This window comes from Nilaparvata lugens, chromosome 3 (genome assembly GCF_014356525.2).
Source record: "Nilaparvata lugens isolate BPH chromosome 3, ASM1435652v1, whole genome shotgun sequence".
NCBI classification, from domain to species: domain Eukaryota; kingdom Metazoa; phylum Arthropoda; class Insecta; order Hemiptera; family Delphacidae; genus Nilaparvata; species Nilaparvata lugens.
Genome location: NC_052506.1, coordinates 73,114,804 through 73,140,277, shown reverse-complemented (window position 1 = coordinate 73,140,277; position 25,474 = coordinate 73,114,804). Strand labels below are relative to the sequence as shown.

At 34.3% G+C, this 25,474-nt stretch overlaps 1 protein-coding gene across 1 annotated transcript in view; it reads right to left on the bottom strand.

The window, feature by feature from the left end:
- Positions 1 to 40: 40 nt before the first annotated feature.
- The window catches only part of LOC111058612 (synaptotagmin-C), a 68,882-nt gene continuing 43,448 nt past the window's right edge, over positions 41 to 25,474 (bottom strand). The window contains exons 3-10 of the mRNA XM_039422886.1: positions 23,763 to 23,830; positions 16,599 to 16,758; positions 11,817 to 12,065; positions 9,816 to 10,230; positions 8,600 to 8,805; positions 7,484 to 7,607; positions 4,651 to 4,799; positions 41 to 3,758 (exon numbers count right to left, since the gene is read on the bottom strand). Coding sequence (XP_039278820.1) covers positions 3,603 to 3,758; positions 4,651 to 4,799; positions 7,484 to 7,607; positions 8,600 to 8,805; positions 9,816 to 10,230; positions 11,817 to 12,065; positions 16,599 to 16,758; positions 23,763 to 23,830 — 1,527 coding nt within the window. The 3' untranslated portion in view covers positions 41 to 3,602. The remainder of the gene's footprint in view (positions 3,759 to 4,650; positions 4,800 to 7,483; positions 7,608 to 8,599; positions 8,806 to 9,815; positions 10,231 to 11,816; positions 12,066 to 16,598; positions 16,759 to 23,762; positions 23,831 to 25,474) is intronic.

Genomic DNA, 25,474 nt, shown 5'->3' with positions numbered 1-25,474 from the left:
AGAATGGAGCAGGGGATTGTAAGTGAATAAAACACTCCAATTATATAATGATAATATATTGATAATATTCTCATAACAATGGATATTGAACAAAAAAATTATGATATCTTCAGTGTGTGAAGGTTCGAAATTAATCGCAATTTATGTAGATTTTAGCCCATGTGGATTATTCTCAGCTCACTAAATAGAAATATTCCTATGTACTCAACTCATGAGCATTATTTCATTTCACCTTCATGAAAGAATAATATAATTACAAGTATCTTATCCAGATAACTTACTGGTGAACATTAAGTAGGTAGTAACCATCCCAGAACAACCCATTCATCATTTGAAAATTGAGTCATTGTTTTAAAAATCAATTTCACCAGTCTTGAATTTACTTGACACAAAAATCAATCTTTCCTGTAGCTCAAGTCATTTGAAATAGTGTTTGAATCTTATAATGGAGAATAATATATTAATCTAACATATTTTTTATTAGAGCCAGAGAAAATACCCAAATCAATGAATTAAATTATATAGTTATGATTATATATATTCATCAGTTCCTGGTGTTAGGGAGCTAAATATAATTTTTGTTTTTTTTACATTTGCAATGAGTTTTTTAGCATGATTTGAACAATTTTATCACTACACAATACAACCAACACATCAATATTTTAGTACTAAGTATATTATGGTACTCAAATTTTTCAACAATTTGAAATGATAAAACAGCGATTTGTTAAGTAATCAAGCAATATATAAATATCTACTCTACATCCATTAATGAACTTGATGCACCTTCATGTTTAATACAAAACGATTAATTACAATCTTTTTCACATGACTATAATCTTAAAGTAAGTTTTGTTCTTACAATACAAATCTATTCGCTACTTTGATTTTTCAATTTTTCTGATCAACTAAATTCATTTCTATTACATCTTGTATAACTTTCTTGTAAACTTTATGCAACGTTTTCAAAAATAACCATTTTCAAACATTTAACATTCATAAAATAGTAAGGTACCGTACATAAATATAGTACCTATGCTTAACATGCTTAACGTTCATCTAAGACCTTTTGTTAGGCAAGTACAGTAATTGACATATAGATGATTTTGGACATGCGGTTACATAATATATAAATATCATATTTAATTTTAATATACGGTATATAATTTATTATATCAACATTCTTAATTATTTTTTTCAATATTTATTTTTGGAAGATTTTCTCCAGATATTTAATTAACAAATTGGTATCTTTCCAACATATTTTTTCTATTAAAATGTTATGCAATTCATTCTCAACACAGTACCCAGTACTTTCAATATCGACCTCAGATCTGATCTAAAATAATGAGATGTTGTTGGAGAATTGAAACATCAATTGATACATACACTCCACTAAGAAATTATTGAAAAAAAACATTAACATTTATTCATATTACTCAAGCGGGTGAGACAAGGTAAGACAAGGACAACCATAAACGTCACATCAATATGAAAAACTTCTCTTATATACCAACATGATTTCCAACATTAAATTAAACTATTTAATAACTATCAGCTTAATTTACTTCTTTACACCTCTTCCAACTTATAATTGCTTATAAAGAAGCAGCAGCTTATTTTGAAAAATATTTATATTAACAACACATAGTGATGACACTATGACGATGAACAATATACTGTAACACGTTTCACTCACTCGATTGAGAACAAATGTTTAGAGCTTGTTTGCTGTTGTAATTTTTTAATCAACTTTCATAAATAGTTCGTGAATAATGTCTCCAATACATTCATTATTATATTAGTGGTAGAGAGCAGGCTAATGTCAATCAAAATTAGGATAGCTCTCATGCTTGCATAGTTTCTTGGCTAAATTAATGCCGTTTCTACTAGCTCTACTGTCGTATCTCACTTACTATTGGCTGTAGGTGATCCTCAGTCTCTTTAATTCATTCATATGTGGTCATCTTATGCCTATACCTAGTTTGTAACTAAGCAAATCAATCATGTCTGCCTACATAATATATATAGGTTTAGTCATTAGTTTCATCAGGTACAACATACATTATTCTCAAATTTATTCAAATATAGCCTAGGCTACACCTACACGATATCCATCTGAAGGTTCAAATTTAATAATTTTATGTTTAAGATTATATTTTTGATGTGATTAGGATCGCCGTAAGCTTCCATGTCTTAAGAATTTCCTGACAATAACTAGGTATCATGAATTCAATCACTCAATCCAATCCTAATAGCTGCTTACTCTATTTCCCTTGTAAACAATAATACAAGATTGAACAACCCATGATAGAATATAATTTATCTGAATTAGACAGTTATTAAATCTTGGAGTAGACCTTCAAAAATCTGGCACCATATATACCTTATTATTGATCTCACATTTTTTATTACAGGTCAGTAGGCTTTAGGTTAGTAGGAAAAGGTGAGGATGTGTTTAATGGTTTTTGAGTACCGGTATTCTAATTCACATCGAAGCTTCATTTGAATAACTTGTCAGTCATAACATTTTTAAGCGTTTCAAGTTGCTTCAAATTATTAAGAATGTTACGTTATTGATAAATGCTATTGATGAATAATTTACATACTTTATACACTAGTTTCTGGTGATTAAAAATAATGGTTATCTTATTCTTATAAGTTATTTTTTTAGTAATGTATTGACTTTTCCAAACTTCGAGTATTGCTCCATATGGATTCAAGTTTCTAGTGTGCTAGTGTGGTACTGTATCTTTCATCGATTATCAAATTGAAATTTTTCTCTTCAGTGAAGGTACTGTATGATTTTGAAAGTGAAGAAATGGATAATATTTTTCAACAGTTTTAAAAAAAAATAATAATAAATGAAGTTTTGATTTTCATCATGAGACTTGATCTGTATTACTGAAAAAATTCTTTATTAGGCGGAGTTAGGACTTTGCCTCATTTAAATGGGTCAATCTTTGCTATTAGGAACGCATGTCGATTTTATTGTTGATTGGAATATCTATTTTTTTATTTGTCCTTGAAAAGTTACATAAATCTTTCAGAGTTTTTCAGTTCAAATATTTCAATAGAAATGTGCACAAACTTTTCATATCAAATGACAGCCTATTTCAAAATGATTCAAATGAATTTCAATTCACATACAGTAGAAACGATATTGAATAATGTTGAAAATGTAGGTCTGTGATAAAATACACAATCTGATATTCCAGTACGGATCAATATGGGGTTTAAACTATCTCTAAACTGTTCTTTTAATCAACACATAGGCCTATGCCTCCCCATTGATACTTAAACTAATATTCAAAATAATTTGAAAAAATGAGAATACTCAAAACCATTTTTGAAAAAAAATGTTTATGACTAGAAGCACATCGTATTTTGAAAACAAAATATTTTTACCCGACTCTCGTTTCAATTTTTTTTAGTTTGGTCATGCATATTATTTAAGTAGGATTACTTTTCATCATGTCTTGACGACAATAATATGATCCTCTTATCATATTGATACTGCTGTATAATAGTACCAGTGTACCGGTACCAATAATTGTAGCTGTTTAGTTTGGAATGAACCATGATTAGTCGGTGCTTTTACTTTATCGCAATGAGTGCCACATGGCAACGGCTTTTCGCGGGCTCTGGGTCATGTCATGCCAGTGGTCCTGAGGAGGCCCTTCTTCATGTGGTCCGATAACGCAACTTCCCAGTAGACCTTTGTTTGATACCATGTCAGCCTGATCCATCAGACACACCTGAAAAAATAAATGAATTTTCCCTCATTGGATTAAAAAATAGATCATATATCTATCATAATAATATTATGTTCTCTCTAAAAATAAAATAACTGATATTTCATATAGATCACAACGATTCAACTTTTTAAGCCTATACTTTTAGTCAATAATTTAAGAGACAGTCAGTAGCCTAATAATTTGATTACTAATATTAAGAAGGTTCATATCCCAACCTCCAGGGGATGAAGTGTTCGTGAATCATTTTATTGATATTTCTTGAATAGGTCTACAGTGAATAGATCTCGCAGATAAATTATTATATCTCAAATTGACAAATCAGTCAAGTTATACCTAGCACATTGGTTTTCTTATAATTTTGTTTTAAATCTTCTTCAATCTCGTCCTTCAATTTCATCTTGGAGAACTTATTTTATTTTCGGCCTATACAGTAATTTCATTCAATACTCCTTATAATTTACTACTACTTCCCTTTTTCACTCGAATTTTTTTCACTTTTTCACTCGTTAACAGGACTCAAAAATGTAAGAAAATAGTTAGCTTATTATAATTTTGTTTGAATAATGTGAGTTTTACAGAATTCGATTATTTTACTTGAGTTTTTGTCAAAGTAATCAATAACACCATACAAGATTGATAGTGGGGGCCCAGATCAAAATTATTCCGCCTAGAGGCTGAAAAATCCTCCTGGAACTAGGCTATATTTCTAAATAAATAATGAATTCATTCTTTCGTCTTTCTTGCTAATTGAATGTTGAGATGTTGAGAATAATCATAATTATGAGAGCCCTGAAATTTATCAAAAATGGTCTACCTGTTATTTGAACCAACTCAATGCAAGCAGAGACCAACAAGTAGTTTACGCTTATCTTTTGTGTGTGATGCAAGTTACCTCGATGCAGGAATGAGCGATGCTGTGCGAAGGGACATTGAATACAAGAGCTTCATTCCAAACTGGGTTTGTGCAGCTCTTCCTTGCTGCAGTCTTCTTCTTCTTCACTCTCTTGCCACCAATAACAAGGTAAACCTTGACATAAGGATCTGAAAATTTCAAATTAAATCTAGATTAGGAAAATCATATTTGAAAAAAGTATTATTGTTTTTATTAAATATTTTTCCTCCTGTTGAATATACTACTTTTGGCCTACTTTTCTATTTTTATTTTGCTGTAGTCAATGTTTAATGTCGCCATATTTTCCAATTGAACACTACTATTTTAAAACATGAAACATTGATCTTCATTCACAAATTAATTCATGCTTAGTGATATAATAGAGCTCAGCCTACTTGTCTGTTTTTATTTTGCTAGTTTTCAAAGTCTAATGTCTTCATATCTGGAATGAAACATTGATCTCCATTCTTGAATTAATTGTTTCTAAGTGAAAATCTTTCCAGTTTGGAAAAAATCTGCCAGTTCATTTCAATAATCAACATTTTTTCACCATACCGGTAATTGATTTCTTCACATCAGATGAATTTTTTAACAGTTCAGTTGAAGCTTTCAATCATTATTAAACTTTATCGAGTAGCATAATAAGTTCCGTAGCCTATATGTAGCCTGTATTGAAAAATATTATTCTGTTTGTTTCTTGATCCATTCCGAACTATGATTTATTAACACATAATAGGGTTACTTGGCGTATTTAGTGGGCAAGTTCGTGAAGATGGAATCAGACCCAAATATTCTGATTCTAGGGAAATTTTCCGAACCACTTGATGCGTCTTTAGAGGTCGCGACTAGGCCGCGTAATGGCCGATTCAAAACGACCATAGAATGGTTACCGTCAATGATAGAAACCTCTAGTTAACGGTAGTCGAATCACAATGAACGGTTCTACAAAGGTTGTCATTACACCTTTCCACCTAAAACATTATTTCAACCAAAAAAATGCACTTCTTCAAAAACATTTTTTAAAAATATTTTTTTTCTAAATATCTTTTTTCAGTGAAGTTAATTCGGTAGAAGTTACAATAATACAATAATTCTTAGAAACGTAATTTATGATCTAGTCACGATCATTTCAAGCTTTTATAATAATTTGTTATGGGGTTATGATTTGTTTATGAGTTTATCATGTCTTTCTAGCCACTGTGCAATGTTACTATATCATTAAAACTGAACTATAAAATCGATTATATCATGACTACTTAATGATAGAGACTTGTAAATGGTCTCAATCTCTTCGTTAGAACAAGCTAAATAAGAATATTGATATATCAAGCAACGGAAATATTCTTCATCATTAAAATAAATATTCAAGATGGCGGTCATAATAGACGGTTTTTTATATCGATTACTATCCACTTATAATGAGAGATATCGGATCGATTCTACCACCATAGTGGTTTATAATCATCCAAAGTATAACATTCGAGATTCATCTCCTTTCAAGTACTTTATCCATTATTAGTATAATTTCAAAAACTTGAAACATTGTTTTTTCGCGACAAAATTTCACTTTCCACTTTGTAGTGTGTAATGGGGTGATTAAAAGTTAATAGGGGTAATATTAAGTATGGCATTGAGCTGGTATTATAGGGTTGTGAGAACAACCCTAGACATTATGGTAACAATTTATAATGAGGGAATCGCTTGGCTTGCGAGAGGTTAAATTGATCTAACTCTATAACTCATGAGAAAGGAACTATATTTTAAAAGAATAAACAAAACAGATTATATTTTGGAGAACTAAGTAATCGATTTAATTAAATTGTAACTCAAAATGAGACTGGAAACTTAAATAAAATAATATTAAGAAAAGTTTTTAAGCAAACAATAGAATAATTACAGGATTTGCCTTCAATAAAAAAAGATGGATAATATATAATAATGAAATTGATAATATTAGCAACTCACTGAACCAGGAAAGTTGTGTCTCGGAACAGAGGGGTAGAGCCGGGCCCGATTATCTGCTGTAAATAGTTCCAGGTCCTGTCCTCGTAACCGACTGCCAAGAGGCATACATTTTCCAGTCCAATTTTACTTGTCATGAATTTTCACCGTCGTCGACACTTTTAATTTTCAAACAATGGATGCTCTCGGATTGAGAAACTTCATGTCAAATAATCGGCTACATGACAAGTGTAATTCCTTATTTGCAGTGGAAATAACCTACTATAACTGAGATAGTGTTGTAGAATACTGCAAAAGATTCAAAATGACATCTAGTTTGGGGCTGTAAGTCCATTTTCCACGTCTGGAGCGACATTGGAAAAAGAGAGAAAAGAATGGTTTGCATCGGGAATCATGATTTTCCCCCATATTAGGTCTATGCCAAACCTAACAATTAGAAAACCGTGTATCTCATGATTCCTTGAAGTTACAGACGTCTTGTAAATGGTATCAATCTCTTCGTTATCATGTGTAGAGAGAGGATATCCATAATGGCAATATTGAAAATATTTGTCGTTATGATAAAACAAGATTAAGATTTAATGTAATTACAAAAATTTGCAATCTGATTTTTTGGGACTTGATCTTACTCACCACTTTGTAAATATCGAACCAGTGAACAAACACTAATATCATTGACACAGTTTTGAAGACTATCCATTCATTTTCCGGTACTCAATAAAATCTTGTTACAAAAAGTAACTTTTGAAAACTAGACGAATATCTTAATTTAAATTCAAATATAATCGTATTCGATCCGCGAAGTGAAAATTATTCTTCAGTGTGACTGGTGTGGGGTAATGCATTCAAGTGAGGAGGGAATTTTATTTACCTATGACCTCCTTGTTCTGCGGAAGGAATAGATTTCTTGCTTTGAGTAGTACGACTGTAAGTCTTTCGGCGGATGGTAGGTAGCTCAATGAGAGAAGTATCTCTTGTGTCTCCTCAGGAGGCTGTCAAACAAAACAATATATCGCAGTTTTAACTCAACCATCTTGAAGTACCTACGATGATACTGTCTATAAAAACTACAGAGCCACACACAACACTGAATAGAACTATACTCAGTTTATCTTATTACAACCGAAAAAACGTTATTAGTTTTTAGAACAGTAATTCAGGTGAAATTATTTGTAATTTACTTTTCAGACTTTTGCTTGTTACTATAAATACTGAGTTTTCTATTTTCTAACAATGCTTGAATTAAAAAAATATCTAATGACTTTTGGCTGTTAAAAATAATATTGAAGAAAAGGTTTAGCCAACAATTGAAATGTTTGTTAAGGATTACATGCCATCTATTGGTAATTGAGTAAACTACCTCAATTATGAAACGCAAGTCATCCCCTCTCCTTTCCTTTTTCTTGACCTTGGTATTGTGTGAGGAGCCAGTTCTCGCTCTGACGTGTTCATGTCAACACATGTCTTCTCGCTACCATAAAGCTATTACGTGACGTTCTCACCTAAACTTTCCGTAAGTTTTCTCACCTATGATTTACAGTAATTGCTCAATAGTTAATAAACTCGGTCCTCCATAATTCTCATAGTGCTATCTTTCACAATGTTAATAGCGTCTTTACATTTCAAACGTTATAGACTTGATGAGTTTGGAAAGAGCAGGGGTTTCTGCATCTTCTGATATGTATAGCTCGAAATCGAAAATTTTAGACTTTGGGAATTTCAGTGACTTTTGCTTGACCTACGACGATAAGATTTCTACCAGTCTTGTCTTTGAAAATAAAATTCTAGAACGGTAATTCTAAATAATAAAACATGTCCATGTTTTTTAAATCAACATTACTCTATTATAATATTAATTATTCTACCGTATATGATCTCACACTCCTTTTAGACTTTGGACAAACGAACTTTATATTCATTTATATATTTGAGTGCTTTATTCCAATTTTCATAAAAAATATGTCGTGAGTCTTTTGTGTGATATAGGTAATATAATCATCACCTGCAAGATGAGTGTTTTGTCGTGGAGATCCTCATGAGAGACAGGGAACTTGAAGTGCTGGTCGAAGAAGGGGTTGGGGTCGTTGCGGTGGATGTTGGTTTGTCTCTTGCGGTTGTCTACCTCAGGACTCATGGTGAGGCGCACATAGGGGTCGTTGAAGCCACCCTCACCACTTCCAGCCAATTCATGCGCTGAAAATAATGAGGAACAGATCCTCCATTAATTTTCAAATCAATCCTTCAATCAATAAATATTGGAATTCCTGATTACAATAATTGTTATTATTTGACAAGTAGGCTACGATCTAAAAGGGTAGTACTGTATCATGAATACACATTACAGTGAATACATCATATTTTAATCTCTAAATATTTTTATTGAATTCTAGTGGTGAGTTGCAAACTCTTTCGAATAAATAAATACATAAACATAGGTTGCATGTACATACACCGTAGTAGATTCCTGGCATAAGCGACAATTTCAGTAAAAACTGTCATACTACGGTACTGTATTACTACTGTAATAGTACTGTTATTACTACTGTACTGTCCAATATGATCATTCAATTACTTGTAAATTCTATTGTTATAACAAAATTGTTGAGGTACTAATGTTGTAATGAATAATAGTAGAGAGTTTAAAGATCAAGATTTTCTATTGTTCCCTAGAATAAGCTCTAATGAAACAATTGTTGTGATTCGATCACAATATATTGTTGTAATCAATGGATTTTAAATTAACAGAAAATTAATTAATTTTCTGGCTTTTTACAGTAAACAATAACCTTATCTTAATTTATCTTGGCATATGTCTTATGAGAATTAGATTACAGAATATCTCAGCCAAGTATGAAAAAATACCAAAGCCCAATTTGGATGTTGTGATTTCACACCGCCGTAGCGTAGCTTGAGATACCCTAAGTTTTTGAAAGACGTAGCCGTTGTATCACCCAATGTTATTCGGTTTGAAATAGACGGTTTTTCATTTTTCAGTTTATTATAGTTTATTCTTTCATAACCATTTTGTCATTGTAATTATGTTTTTGGGACAAATAAAGACAGGTTGATTAACAATAGGTTATTAGTCGGAATCTTCTATTTTTGGGTATCTATTGTATGGGTATTGTAAGCTGATGATGATTAGTTTATAGTAATAGAACATTATTTTTGATTTGATGCTCATTATGGAGGTGATGACTGACCTTCGATGAGATGCACATGCAGATCAGAGCGATCGAAGTCGTAGTCGAGGCGGAGATGGAGGCGGCCGAGCGACGGACCGGAGCGGTTGGCGCTCTTGAGGAAGAGCGGCACGTCGCGCGGCTGATAGAGGTCGGGCTGCAGGGCGCCGAGTGGCGAGGAGGGTGGAGCCTCGCCGCACGCGGGGGTGGAGCCGCGGGGCGGCAGCAGCAGCGGCGACAACGCGTGGAGCCGGACTCCGCTGCGGTCACTGCCGCTTCCCGCGCTGGTCAGGGAACTCTGGCTTGGCGATGGCGTGCGCTCCAGGTTGTGGCCCCCCACAAGGCAGGGCCCGGGTGACGGCGAACGCGGCGGTTCGCACTGGCTCTGACTGCCCAGCATGCGGATCTGCGGCGACAGCGAGCCGCGGTGCGAGCTCTGTCAACAAAATGCACATTTGAATATTATTTAATACAAATTCCAAGTTTTCACTCTCATTTTTAGGGCTACTGAATGTATTGAAACACAATAGTATATATATAATAACAATAAATAATATCATTCTTACTGGGCTGTGTCATACTTGTTGATTATTTTTGAGAATTGGAGTAAAGAACTTCGAATCTAAACACAATACAGAATTCATCAAGTACCCTTTTATTCCTTACAACAAGGCTATATAGTTTCAAGTCATCAAGTTTTGTTCATTTCTCATCACTTTGAAATGGCTCTTGAAGAGAGCTAGACTAGAGTTAAAACTAGTTGTGATAAAATAAAAGGGTACCTGATGTATTCCATTGTGTTTCAAATTCGAAGTAATTTATTCAAATTCACACGAATTATCAATAAGTATCTCACAACTCAGGAAGAATGATAAATTATCTGCTATCAATTGATAAACGAATAAGGGTATAAAGAGAGCTGTGAGGTAGATTTGTAGATTTTAGCTTGCTATATTTCTGCCATATCTTTATATCTATATAAATTATTCCAAAAGTTTTTCAATTATTGCACAGTTGTAAAGTGGCATCGATGATCACCTCGGCTTACCCGTTCTGTTTGCACCTTAATTCCTTATACAGAAGACTGAATGGACCATATAGAAATTTTCATTGCCTTTAGAGACAAATGTTGATCCCTAAACAACCTTCTCAATAGCTACCTGAATAGTTTGAATGAATATGATATCATATAATAAGTATTTTCACATTGGTCTCATTTCGAATTTTTCTTCAACATGATGTGACTGTTAAATGTTTAAATGATTCTTTACCCACTATGAAAATGCTCTGATTCTGAATTTTAAGTCTTGAATTTCTTCATCCATTACGAACTGTTATAGGCTATGTCCATCAAGTTTCAACACTTGGCAGACTGTATTAATTGTGAAAAATATGAGATATTTACTCACTGCCTGGAGCATGCTTTCGAATCGCATGGGATTCATTATAATTTATAATGACGCATAGGAGTCAATATTTGACTTTGGATTTAATCTCTTAATAGATATTTATAATTGCATCGGAAGTGTTGATACAGTACAATAACTGGCTAGATCTAAGTGCAGCATGAATCTGAAATAGGCCTTATGACAATAGTCAGCGGTGCCCGATTTTTTTCTAAATTTAGGAGGGTATGCGTTCATGGGATTGGGAGGGGGGAGCTGATCACCCCAGCAATAATCCTTACAAAGTAGGGTCCTAACCATTAATACTGTGTTAATACAGCTGCCTTTTAGATGTAATTGTGATTATTGTGATTAGATTTAATATTGAATCATGGTATTATTATTAGATTAGGTATCAATATTAGATTTAATATTATTACAATGCACTATTTCTTCGGGACACTCGCATAGTAATTATCTGTTAGATCAAGCCAAAAATTGAGAAGATATCAAGTGGCATGTCATTAAAAGAATAGTACACAAAACCAACAAATACATTTTTCAAAACAAACAAAACAAGTAAAGCTACTACAACAACATTGGTGCAAAAAATAGGAGCGAATGCAAAGTGATTGACCTGTTTGGAGACGGCGCTATCAAGGCTGCTCTGCGAGGACATGGAGAGGGTGCGGGGGCTGGTGGGCAGTGGGTAGGAGCGCGACTGGTGGGTGAGGTGGGCATGGGGGTCGTGGTGGGCAGGGGCGGGTGCGGCTCCAGTGGGGGCGGTGGACGGCGGCTGAGGCATGTGCTGGTTGGGGTGGGAGGCGGCAGGGGGACTGCTCGAAGGCGGCTGCACGTTTCGTTGCTCTTGGCTCACATTGAACACCTGTCAACACAAAACAACAAGTATTCAAATACTTTCTCCTCTACGTTCTATCCACGGCAATGTCGTATTTCACACCCTGGAATAAAATACGAAAATATCAAGGTCAATAGATTCAAGGTTAACCATTGGGTTAGTCAGAGAAGCTTACTCATTTGAAAAAGAAACTCCCAATGTTTCTAGTTCAGTTTAGCTTCATTTCGTCAAAAATCATCACTCTTCGGAAAAGGATACGAAAATATCAAGGCTATTAGATCAAAGTTAAATCAGACAATATAATATAGTTAGTCAGAGAAAATTACTTATTCAAAAAAGACTCCCATTTTTCTAGTTTAGTTTCATTTCGTCAAAAATCATCACTCCTTGGAATAAGATACGAGAACATCAAGGTTAATAGATCAAAGTTGAATCAGACAATATAGATCAGACAAACTTACGTATTTGAAAAAAAACCTCCCAATGTTTCTAGTTTAGTCTAGTTTTATTTCCTCAGAAATCATCACATAATCAATCAATGCTTGATGATTTGAATACAAAAAATACTCTATTGGATTTTTGCTTGAATGAGATAAATGAGTCATGTGACATAATTAACCAAAGGTATGAGGATATTTTCCAGGACGAAGAGTACTTTCTAGAAGTCAGGATCAGGAACAGCCTCATATCGAATGGCCAAGTAGACCACATCTGTTTTTTTCTCATTGAATACAGAGAAATGTAGAAAGACAATAAAAAAATTGAGAAATAGCAGATCGGTTGTGCGGATAGAAGAATGAGAGGAGTCGCATTCGAAGGGTGGTCCAGAGAATATAGAATGTACATTCACATCCAAGTTACATACATTATATTATATATTATACATTTAAAATATAATACCGGGGCATCGAGCTTCGCTCTTTAGTACAAAAGCATAGAAGCATAAAAGTATAGTTTATATTAATTATTTTTATTTAATTATTCATTTATTGATACACAGAACACAATTCTTTCAATTGATTTGAGAAAGGACCAATAGGCACAGCTCAAACCTGTATCTTCCCAGAATCAAGATTTATATACTCAAGTCCAAAAAGTAGGTAATGCTCCATACACTTTCGAATTCAAGTCCAACTTTCAGTCCAAATATTTGAAAACAGAAAAGTTCGAATTTTGATTGACAAAATAACACACACTAATCACTTGGAACTGTAAATTATGATTAATTAAACTGATTAACCATGAATAATTTTACCTTTCAAACCCTTAAGGTTTCTTCATCTTTTGGGTCATGTTTATATTTTACAGCTGGCTATACGTCAGCTAATGAATTTCGGGGATGAGATATTTTGATTTTCCACAGATGCACTCGCTCACTCACTTCCATTACTCACAGACGACGAAAGTCTCAGCTGTTTTTCCAAGGATGAATTATCCTTTCAATGTCGTTCAGCGAGCTTTCCTAGGAATGAGACCTAGTGCAATCGAATTTTTTTATCATAAACCTACTATATTGCAAAATTCATCAAAATCGTTAGAGCCGTTTTCGAGATCCGTTGGACATAAATAATCATATAAATAACCAATAAATAACCATATAAATAACCAATATATAAATATATACAGAAATTGCTCGCTTAATATAATAGGATAGAGTATATACATTCTATACTTTTTGGGGTCTACTAAATGACCCCCTCTACTTATCAGTTGCCATAATACTTCGTGTTAAAGCAATGGGTCCATTCCAACGACAACATATTCTCATATAGGACCGCTCAGTTGCAAAGTGACTGCGCTTGCTATGAAATTCCTCCTCACAAACTCGTTCAGAGTCATAATTGAACTACGTTGAGTCTGAACTCATTTCAGGAGTGTGGAATGGACAAATGGAGGAAGTAATTGACATTAATGGACCATCAGAGCTCCGGTAAATGACGAGAGAGTGGGGCAGTCAATTTCGCTTCCTCCATGGTTCGCTAACATGCATGCATTCCGAGAATTTCTGACTTAGACCCTATGAATCCTCCATGAAGCCTCGATACGAAGACTTTCCATTTAAAACATGTGGTTTCAGCATGAAACACTCACAGCATAGCACAAGGCTCAATGAGTTGAGCAACAGACAACATTAATTTGATTTATCAAAAGCAAGCTTTCCATATTCGGCTTCATACAATTTTTTGAGACTTGCTTGGTATTTTTGATCTTCAACAGACCACGGATCACCAAATTCGTGATACAATTACTCACATTTTAATCAATATGCTGCAAAGAGTGGAGATAAAATCGACATAATAAGTGAATTCTCAATGGGGGTCGCCATTTAACCAAAATCATCATCAAAACTACATGAAACAATAATTGAGAGTTAGTATTCTCAAGTGAACAGAAAAAAATTGGAACAATAATTTGAAGTATTTCTGTATTAATTATTCTCATAAATAGGCTACTCCTGACCCGTAACTCAGGAAGGTAAGTTGCACTCAATACCCTAGATGCAAAGCTAACTATTGAAAAACAGCTATAAAATACTTAAATACTGATCAAGATACTTTCCTCGATAATTATCATAATAATCAATAAAAGACCTATGATACCGTATAGAGAAGGCAATGCTGTATCGATTTGGAAATGAATCATTCATTCGATTTTATAACATTATGGAGGAAGCAGTTAGACAATTCGATCGTAACATACTCATATTGTTATTGAGAAGTAATAGGTTATTGGTGAAGTCGGGTGGGATGGGGATGAGATGGGATGGTGGTGGGGGTGGGTGTAGGGTTGGGGGTGGGAGACCCCACACAATGGCTCACTCAGCACTCAGCTCTCCATGGAAACGCCAAGCCTGTTACGTCACACTGAATATACCTCCATAACTCTAAGCCTCCTCAAGAACACTCAACTCCCAAGAAGGCAACTGAACTGTGTATTTTGTCATAAGAGTCTAGATTAGGTTGAAAGTGGTATTTTACTTCAAGAAATCAATTCGCGTTGTCTGAGAATATGGTTCCACTAGGGAATTATTTTAACTGGAAAAATAAAATATTTAGGATATTTTAAAGTTACAGAGTTCAGAGTGATTATTACTGTCAGTATTGAAGCAATTGACTGGGGTGAGCCTAGTATGAGTAGAGGTATTTATTTTCACAATAAGTACATCATAAACATGATAGAGAGAGGAAAAATAAGGTGACCTTGTGCAATTCTTCTCCAACATTCAGATAAGGCCACACTTAGTCCGAAATACGTTAAGTCTTGTAGTTCTCCACTTTACAAAATTTTCAGTACAAAAATATTTTCGTAGAGCAGATTTTCAAAACTAAACATACAATAAATCAAGAAATATCATACATTATTATTACTAGAATAGGGAATATTCACATATAGTTTAGTCTCAATTTGTATGATGTGACAAATAACAATTACCGTATTTATCGATTTGATCGATAGCTTATTTTCATCCAAAAGAACACAACAATGGAAATTCAGCTATGCCAATGTGTATAGTGAAATAGCAGAGCAGTGATCTAGCTTTGAGTTAATCTAGCTTATATAGTGCAGTTAATAAGTGTACATATCAATTGAACAATTGCAGTAAGAGCTAAATGAAAAAGACTAAGAAATTGTCAAAAAACAGATTTCTGTGGTCTTATTCATTTAATATGAATAATTATCACATCAACTTCTCAACTACACAAAAAGAGCAGTAAGAGTTTCTAATGAGAAATTCACTGTTCAATTTTCAAGTACTGTATATTTAAGAATAGAAAAAACTAGCTCATTAGTCTTTAGACTAGTTGAATATGGTATTGACCAATAGAAAAAATGCCAATGTGCATTTTATGTGAGGGGATTGACTTTTCCCAATTCGACATTTTTGAAGATTCTCAGAGTGACGGTTTTTCATTCAATCAAGAATAATAATTGTATCATTTTTTTTTCTGAAGATGAATCCTACATCAGCTCTAGACTATAAAAGTACTAACTAAGGTAATTGAATAGATTACTGGTTAATGGGGTGGATAGAGGTGAATGAACTTATTCTAGGTTGTTGCTGAACGCCGAAGAGTGTGTATTTGAAGCTCGTTACTTGAATTATTGTTACCAGAGCTAGAGCACCCTTACAACGAGAGAGAAGAGAGTATCATGAGTTCATGACACTCATCTTCATGGCGAGATCAGAAGGCTTTGCCCATCCCTAGCACACGAGTGATCGTATGCTTAACAAACTTCTCACTACATTATTACCGAGCCAACATATTCAAAGTTTTTTCAAGACGTAGTAATTCATTAAATGAATCAATTTTTGATAAATTCTAGTAATGATCTTCACACTCCTAAAACGCTCCCTCCTATACTAGTGCATGCGATTGCCTTTTCAATTCCTGAATGAAAAATGTAAAGCTTCTCAATTACGACAAGGATGCTTCCAGTTGGATTATAATACAATAACGTAATACTTCAATCATTCTACAAGAATTGAGAATTCTAAAATAAAGATTTGAGAAATAAATTAAGATCTTAAACTTATAAACGTGAGAAAGTTATAATTACCGCAGTTGCTCCTGAAACAGAAGCAGTGGCTCGAAGCTTTGCCATTTTGGCCCATGTTTCTATCCGGTTGTGTGTTGCCCAAATACCCGCTGGACTCTGTGGTTTACTCATCTCTTCAATTTTTTTTCTTAATTCTATGGAAGATGACACTATCTGACAGTGTCAGTGTCGAATAAATTGGATTTGTTTATAATTCCTCAGTACAGTAACTGGCTCACTTTATTCGCAGGGATGATATTGGACCACTCTTCAGATTCATGATGTGTCTGATTGATACTGAATTTTATTTTGAAAACCCAATCGGTCATTGTAGTGAAGTGTCAGATGATCCAATGTAATTATTCGAAAGGTATTATTACTCTTCGATGGTGTTGAATTTCTAGCTCTGATTGTCACAGTCAACAGTTCGAACACTTTTATTATTCAAATGCTAGCATTAACTATCTCAGACTCATAGTTTCAATTCCTCAATTCCTATGATTTTCTAACTGTCCGCTAGTCGTCCTGCAAGGATTCAATAAATACCACATATCATGGGTTGTCATTATTGATTTATTGGTTCAGGTAAAATTAAATTTGCATAATACAGGCTATTGACTTCAATGAACTTCAAATGAAAAATGAATGTATTCGGCAGATCATGAATCGAGCTCGAAATGGATTTAAATGATCCGCAAAATGCCATGGATGCTTCAAATTATTATAAATGAAAAAACATGCTTCGAATTGAAGAGAAATATTTCATGGTTACAGTAATTTGTTGAAAGAGCTTCCAAGAATTGAAAATAAGCAAATCAAATACTATTTATATCTTTACTTCCAATATAAGTTACCAGATCAATCACGGATAAAAAATTACATCATATAATTTTTTTCATTCGATCACATACGAGATGTATATGAATTCAGAAGTTTATAATTATTGAATATAAAATACTAATCTCATACTCATAACTATTCTGAAACTCCTTCGATCAACTATCCACGCTTTACATTATTTGTGAAAAGTTCCTCATGAAACATGGTTTCCGTTAGTAAATAATTATAAGTAGATGGGGGAGATGGGATACTCAGAGAGAGAAAAAAGGTGAATGACAAAATGTGATCGAATGAAATATTTCTAATACAGTAATTGGAAGTGATTTAAATTCCTATAATATGAAGGCTCTATCCAACAAAGTTTCCACCCAAGGGTTTTGTAGCACATAAATGTAATCAGTTTTCGTACTAGGCTAAGAAACTGCAATATACAAATAATTTGTTAACAAAATGTAAGCTTCATTGATGAGTATATAGCTGATGATACTGGGGAGGTGTTTATTCCTGATATTTCATTAAAATAAGTAAGAGATGGCTCATGCATTTCAGCTAATGTTGACTCATAAAATAATCAGGCTCTGTCTAACAAACAAGGGTTAGTAGAAAATAAATGTAATCAGCTTTTGCACTTGAATGTTCTCTCCATAAAAAACTGGAATAGAATTCAATGAAGCCCTATTGATGAACATATAGCTGATCATACTGAGAGAGGTTTGTCCATAATATTTTTATGAAAACAACCAAGTAATGTGCTCAATGATCACATTCGTTTCACCCAATGTTGACTCAGGCACTCTTTAAAGAATGATAGTATACTATGCATTCGAAACAACTGAATGAAGGGAGAGGATTTGATGATACCGAAGAGAGGTTTATATCTGATATTCCATGGAAATAACCAAGTGATGTGCTCAATGATCACATGCGTTTTACCTAATGTTGACTGAGGCACTGTTTACAGAGTGATAGTATACTATGCATTCAGAACAACTGAATGAAGGGAGAGAATTTGATGATAACGGAGAGAGATTAACCACGAAATTCCATGATATGAGCTTAATATGATCACATGCGTTCTACCTAATATTGACTCGGGAACTGTTTACAAAATGATAGCATACTATGCATTCGAAACAACTGAATGCAGGGAGAGCAACTGAATGAAGGTAAGTGATGCAGTTGAGTTGAACAAGAGTAAGTAGTAAGAGTGGACGCTGAAGACAAGCTAGAGCACTACATATTAGGCCACGCACTAGGATACACTAATCACTAGGAGAGAAAACATGAGGCCGCGGACCGATGACAGTCCAAGTGGAAATGACATGGCTGAGACTTGAGACTCCCGGGCCAGCAACAGGTAAGCTGGGAACGGACATGCGCAGTCCACACACTCGCCAGTCACCACCCTCACGGCGAGCCAGACCCAGTTCCAGTCCTCTCTCTACATGCAAGCAACACGCTACCTGTTGCCCTAGTCTGGCCAATCACCAATAGGCCTACATTATCCATTTGCTAATAGATTTCAAGCATGTTGTGGACAGGTTTCTCCAACGCTATGCTAAATTGGCCTGACAATTGCATGGAGAGATGGATTTGAACACATCAGATTTAGGTGTTGAAAAATGGGTTGAAGCATGGCCATTCAAAGGATATGCAACTAGATGAACTTTACATTTCTTTAGGTCCATTCCTGGTTCAGGTTCATTCAGTGGACTGACATAATCATCTGTCAACTGACTGAGCTAAAACAAACTGACCACAGCTTGACCAATAGTAAACAGTATTGCCCCAAATAATAGCATGATATTTCAAATCATGGCTGTGAAGCTCTTGAGAGGAGAAAGGTGTGCATGAGGCTGTAAGGTGAGATTGCAATCTTGGCGGTCACTGACAACCGCCTACTGATGGAGAGTCCTATATGGGTTTAGTGAATACGTTTTTCAACTAGAACTCATTGAAAGGAAAATACATAACAAACTATATTTTTCTGTAAATTGGATTCGGTTCAAAAGATTTGTTCCTAGAATGTTATCACCATACGATCTCAAACTGGTTTGAAGAGTTATCAGCTCCCCCTGAATCCTTCCGCAGATGCTCATTAACAACTGAAGGTGAATGCAATAGAAAATTGATATGAAATAAGATGAACATAATATACTCATAATCACAACATTTCTATTATTATCATCATCAGTATCAACTCGAGATTATTCACCTACTCTAGATCTATTATGAGTAACTCAAGAGCTTGAATATTTCAATTTATAAATTTTTTGACGCAGAAGAAGAGCCCTTATGCTTGGAAGGTTTACAGATAAGGAATACAGTAAGAACCAATTATAAATAATAACTAGAACAAAAAATAAATATTTTTTAACAAGTTGTAGTTATATTATTTACTAATTTGAAAATATTACTATGGTATTAGTTATTTTAATCAAATACTCAAGTGAATATCCCCATTAAAATATCTTATCAGTAAGAAATGAATTCACAAACAATTCAATATTTTTTTGACATTTTTGCTCTTTTTCATCATGTGAATGAACTAATCAAACTAAATGAACAAGTATAGAAAAATCTTGGCCAAATCAGAATTCAATTCGATTGTAGTACCGTAACAACGAAAACAATAATCTGTTGATGTACTCATCAGGTTTTAACTGTTAACAGTTTCCATTTAGCTTCATTGACTGTAACGACTACACATTTTTTGTGCACCTTACATTCAAAGGATCAAAGATTGTTATCAGTATTTATGGTACTGTAAGAAAGTTCCATTTTTCTCTTGCTGAGTATGATTACTTTTTTGTCAATGTGGGAAATGAAAAGATGATGATGAGAAATGAATGGCTTCTTCAATGGCTGACTCAATGGAGTCCTCAGTGGCTTCCGAGCCACTGGAAAATGATTTTGAAGCTCATAAATAAATGTTGTTGATACATAAACAACCCTGAAACTATAGTCACTTACCGATTGTAGTGACTAATATAGAATAATTTCCACTTTTATGTTTCAAGAAAAATTTTATTGTTCAGCATACGCGCCATCCAATGGTCGTTTATTCCGACATTTTCCCTGCCCATTTCGCTCAGTTATTATCGATACAATCCTTCCGCTTGAATCACCGTTTGTCTCTATTTTAGCTGACACAGACAATTGCCTCGGAATCCTGTTCCAAATTGAATTCAAAATACTCGAAAGCTGTCTGACAAAGCTTTTATTTGAATGCTTTTACCTAAGAATTGACGAGGAATAAGCCCATTCTCTCAAAGCTAAGTGAACCTCTTACAACTCATCTAATCAGGATTCTCATAGATTCATTCTATGAGACCAGTTTCAAGGATTTTCAAATAAATTTGATGCTATTAAATTCTAGTTTACTAGGAAGTGGTTTTGTTATTTACGTCAGGAGTGCCCCCCATAAATTTAGAGAAAATTCAGTTTCTACTTCTACCTCCAGTCCAAATGACCATTCATTTTAAACTGCTTACCTGTTTTTGCGACAAAGAATCCCAACCCCCCCCCCTCCCCCATTGGGGCGATATTTGAACGATGTTCTCCACAATAGTAAATTTAAACCATTGCAGGGTTAAGTGGTTTTACAGTTTGGATGAGCATATTCAGTTTCACAGTGTGACAAAATCCTCCCAGATTTATCCTTGATGTACCGATCTGAGTGAGGTTTTGTTGAAATAAAAATATGACTATATCGGTTCAGTTTCCATAGAAACATCAATATAAGACTGTAGATTGGTTAACTATTTGAAGATATTCATGGAAATGATTGTACTTGGATAAGATCTTGAAAGTTTTTGTTATTGTAAGGCCCATTGACGGCTTAAATGATTCAGGCGAGGTGGAACCTTCCGTCAGGGACTCCCCACCAATAAAATCCATATGAATATTATCATTATTATTAGTTAGTGTTACAAAAAGTACACCTACAACAGAGTTTTATTCAATATAACATTATGATGACACTTTTGTTTGAACAATCAAAACTTCAGATATTAAAATAACTGGAGTGGCTGTAGTCAAGTCGATTAGATGCTTGCTTTATAATCCAGAGGCACTGGTTTGAATCCCAGCCCCCGGATAAGATATTTTTCTCGGGCTAATCCTCTGTTTCGGATGGACACGTTAAGTCATCGGTCCTGACTGCCTAAAAAGCAGTCCTTAGGTCACGTCATAGGTCCTGAAATTGATCAGTTACGTCCTGAAAACTCTGACACCAGACCTGAGCAAGCCAGCTCACTCGATTTTATTATACTTATTTAAATAACTTATCCAATTCATTATCAAGACTACTGATTGAATCAATTATTGAATTTAATTTCGTGTTGTTTCATTGCTACCCAACATTATTCTGGACCTTTTTGTTTTTACCAAAAATAATCTGCATGCATGATTCTTCCTTGCAAGGAGTGTGAACTAGGTCACCTCATTATCATAATTTCATGAATATTATAGAGCTCTCTATGCTCACATCATGTGAACTAGACATGGTTCATTTGTTACTGAATCCATCAGACCTGAAACTCTGAATCTGTACCATTTTTCACATGATAAGAGTTCATTTGAAGTTAAGTACACAAGCAATAGTCCAGAAAATTTATTCTAGAGTCGGGTTACGGTGAAGCTGAGGACTTGTTTATCGTCCATGTTACATCCGCTGCATAAAAAGAGCATTGTCAGCAAGATGAATTATTCCGTGACACGAAAAGGCTTTTACAGTTTATTCATTCTATTTGAGTGTGGCAGTCGGGGAAAGTACGTTACTGGAACATTTCTCTTTAGTTTTTTTCAAAATTTGGAAGTATTGTCTCAATGGTTTCTATCGATAACCGTTATTCTAAATCACATTCATCGAAGAACATTTTCAGATTACATACTGAAATACTGGGACATAACTGCCAAAATGCAAAATGATATTTAATCCTTAAAAAATGGGTGACCATCCAAATATATTTCATGAGTTGAAATATCACTTTCTGGTGGTTCAGAAATAACGTAGAGCTGTAGGTCTTCCAATCGCTAATCATCCACTTACTTATTAACCACTCACAAGCCTAGATAACTGCATATCACCCTCGGGAATCATCCGGGCCAATATTGAAAAGATTTTTCCCAACTCAAAACACTCCTTTTCCAGAAAATTTCTAGAGGTTTACTCAGAATGATAAGGTCCACAAGAAACTGTGAGAGTAGAACCCTCAAACACATTGTGATTAATAAGATCATAAAAATGTTGTGCACGAAGATTCAAATTCCCAAAACCACTACTCTATCAAAAGTCGGAAATATATAATATATATGTTTTTCTCATAGAAGTTTGGTTTCTTTCCAATTGATATCCCGTTGATCAGTGTTATCAAAGTTATTTCTCTTTTTTTCTATTTCTTCTCTTTTTCTATTATTTTTTATTGGAAAGTTGTCACCATATGATTCAAAATTTAATATTTCTATTTCGTAATTCTGATTTATTTTAAGGGAATCAATAATGATATTCATTCATCCTCTACTTCAATGTCCTCTGCTGATATCAATAGTCTATTATCTGATCAATTTTGTTACGTTAAATGATTTTCTGTTTTTTTCATAATAGCATGCTTATTTTAGAATCATATCCATTATGTTTGATGTGGTTCCAATCTATTGAATTTGCCTGGAGAGAATTGAATGAGCTGAGCAAACAGCATAAACAATTTTGTGCTTCATCTGGGAAAGGGCACAACGAGCTCAGTGTTGAGAATAAAGTTGTAGAGGACGGTGGAGGGGGGTGTCGGAGAGGGGTGTGAACGGGAGGCACGCGGCATATTGATTGAAAATCATCAGGTCAGACCTATTTTGGAGTTTCCATCGCTAGAGCGCAGCACTTCTCTGGTGTGCAAAATTATTGACACCTGAAATGCTAAAAATTTTGCCAAATTTGCGAAAGATTCAATTTCTTCCAAGAACAATTTCATTTGTGCGGCACTCAATAATCAATAAGTGAGTGGAAGCCTGCAGTTGACTAGACTGACTTTACCCCGTTCTTTCCATTCCAGGTCCTCTTGCCTATTTTTCAATCAATAGTATTGAGCAAAAGATAGAATTGAGAGAGATTCATCATGAAACTCATAATTAGTAGAAAATCCGAATGTCATGAAATGGGAGTCAGTCTGTCTGACTGACAAAATTGGTGACACAATTCATTTCGCGATTCAATACAAAAATATATTTCTAGAGGGAAAGAAACATTATTCTTCCATATTTAGTTGGCATGAAAAGGTTTTTTCATGGATTTTTTTAATCAAATTCATTTCTTTTTCAGTTTGCACATGTTTGTGATTTGAAACGAACCTGTTGGCCATAAAGCGGGTCCTGACTGGTGGGTAGCCAAGCATCTTGTAGTGGGTCATGGTATGACTCTAGAAAATTGAAAAAAAATAAAAAGCATTTACTGATTCATCAGTATACATTCCGATTTCAGCAAGGTGAAATCTGATTATTTGTAGGTTTAGATTTATAACAATTTATTTTTTCATTTTAATGTTCCGGTAGAGGTATAAAAGAAGTAAAATCTCCTATTATCACCAATTTTCTAAATTTCTATTTCATATTCAATCATACTCATAATTTCATAATTATTTAGTTATTTTTTATAATTCTCTCAATCATTTCAGTATACAAATTTTGTAGATTGTGGATAAATTTCACAATCCACACTTATAATAGATATGTCATTAATCATTAATTAATTGATCTGACAATCTATCAAACCAAAAACATTGAAAAATATTCCAGATTTTAATGACTGGAGACTGAAGAGAGTAGCTCCAGAAATGACTTTATAATATCCAAAAATTACACCTAAATATGACGATTGCTAGAAGTTTTGGGTGAATTCTTTCTTGGTATTTCAAATCTTTAAGGGTCGAAAGGATTTAGTTGGTCTTGAAAATGGAAACATTTCAAGGTGGGTCACCAAACATGAAAGGTTGGGAACCACTCCACGATAATTATCTATTGAAATGGGATAATTTTGAGGATGTGGACTAGATATTATGATGAAAATTATAAAATAATGTGTTGTCATCAGGTTCTGACCATCCTGGAAGTTTCAAGTCTCTAGTTGGAAAGGAAGTAATCAAAAATTGCTCCAAAGACAGACACGAAAAGTTAATTAATAAAAAAATGTAATGAAAGTAGCTTAACACGACTTTTCTGTTCAGCAACAGATAGAAACCGCCGATAAGTTGTACTATCGGTATCATTGATTCCTTGAAAGAGATTGGCAAGAGATTTATATTGGATATGTTAAATAAGGGGTTGAAACGTCATTTTCTTATTAGTAGCTTTATAGGTGTTGAGCAACACCTACATCCCATTCTCGAGAGAACTAAAGGAGCATTAATAGATGTACGGGTTTAATGCAAAAATACTCACATTGATATCTAATTGCTGATTACAGATCAGATTGTATTATCATACTTCGTATTTTTTTAGAATTCATCAGCGGTAAGTTTTCTTTTTCTCCGTTTCTCATGTTATGCTTCCCTATTTTCTTCATACTTCACTGCTAATAGTTCACAAGTTGTGCACTCAACTATCTCAATATACTTCTTCTCCTTATATGACGCTACAGCCCATGGTGAGACTTGACCTCCGCAACTACCAGCCTCCACGCATCTGTATCATTGACTATGCCTCTCCATCCCCTCATTCGCAGACTCCTTACATTTCAACACCTCATCCAACCATCTGTTTCTAGGTCTCCCTCTTTTTCTTCTATTGTGGAGCTTTACCAGCATCACAATTTTAGGGATTCTGCTAGCAGCCATCATTTCCACATGACCCAACCACTTGATTCTTTGAGTCTTTATAAATCGAGCTATGATCTGTCCTTTCCTCAAGTCTTCCAATTCCTTGAAGGAACGGATTCGCCATTTCTATCCCTGTCTTACTATGCCATAAATTTTCCGCAGTACTCTTCTTTCAAAGACATGGAACTTGCTTTTATCCTTTTCTGTCATTGTTCACGTCTCCGAACCATAGGTCACTACAGGGCTTAC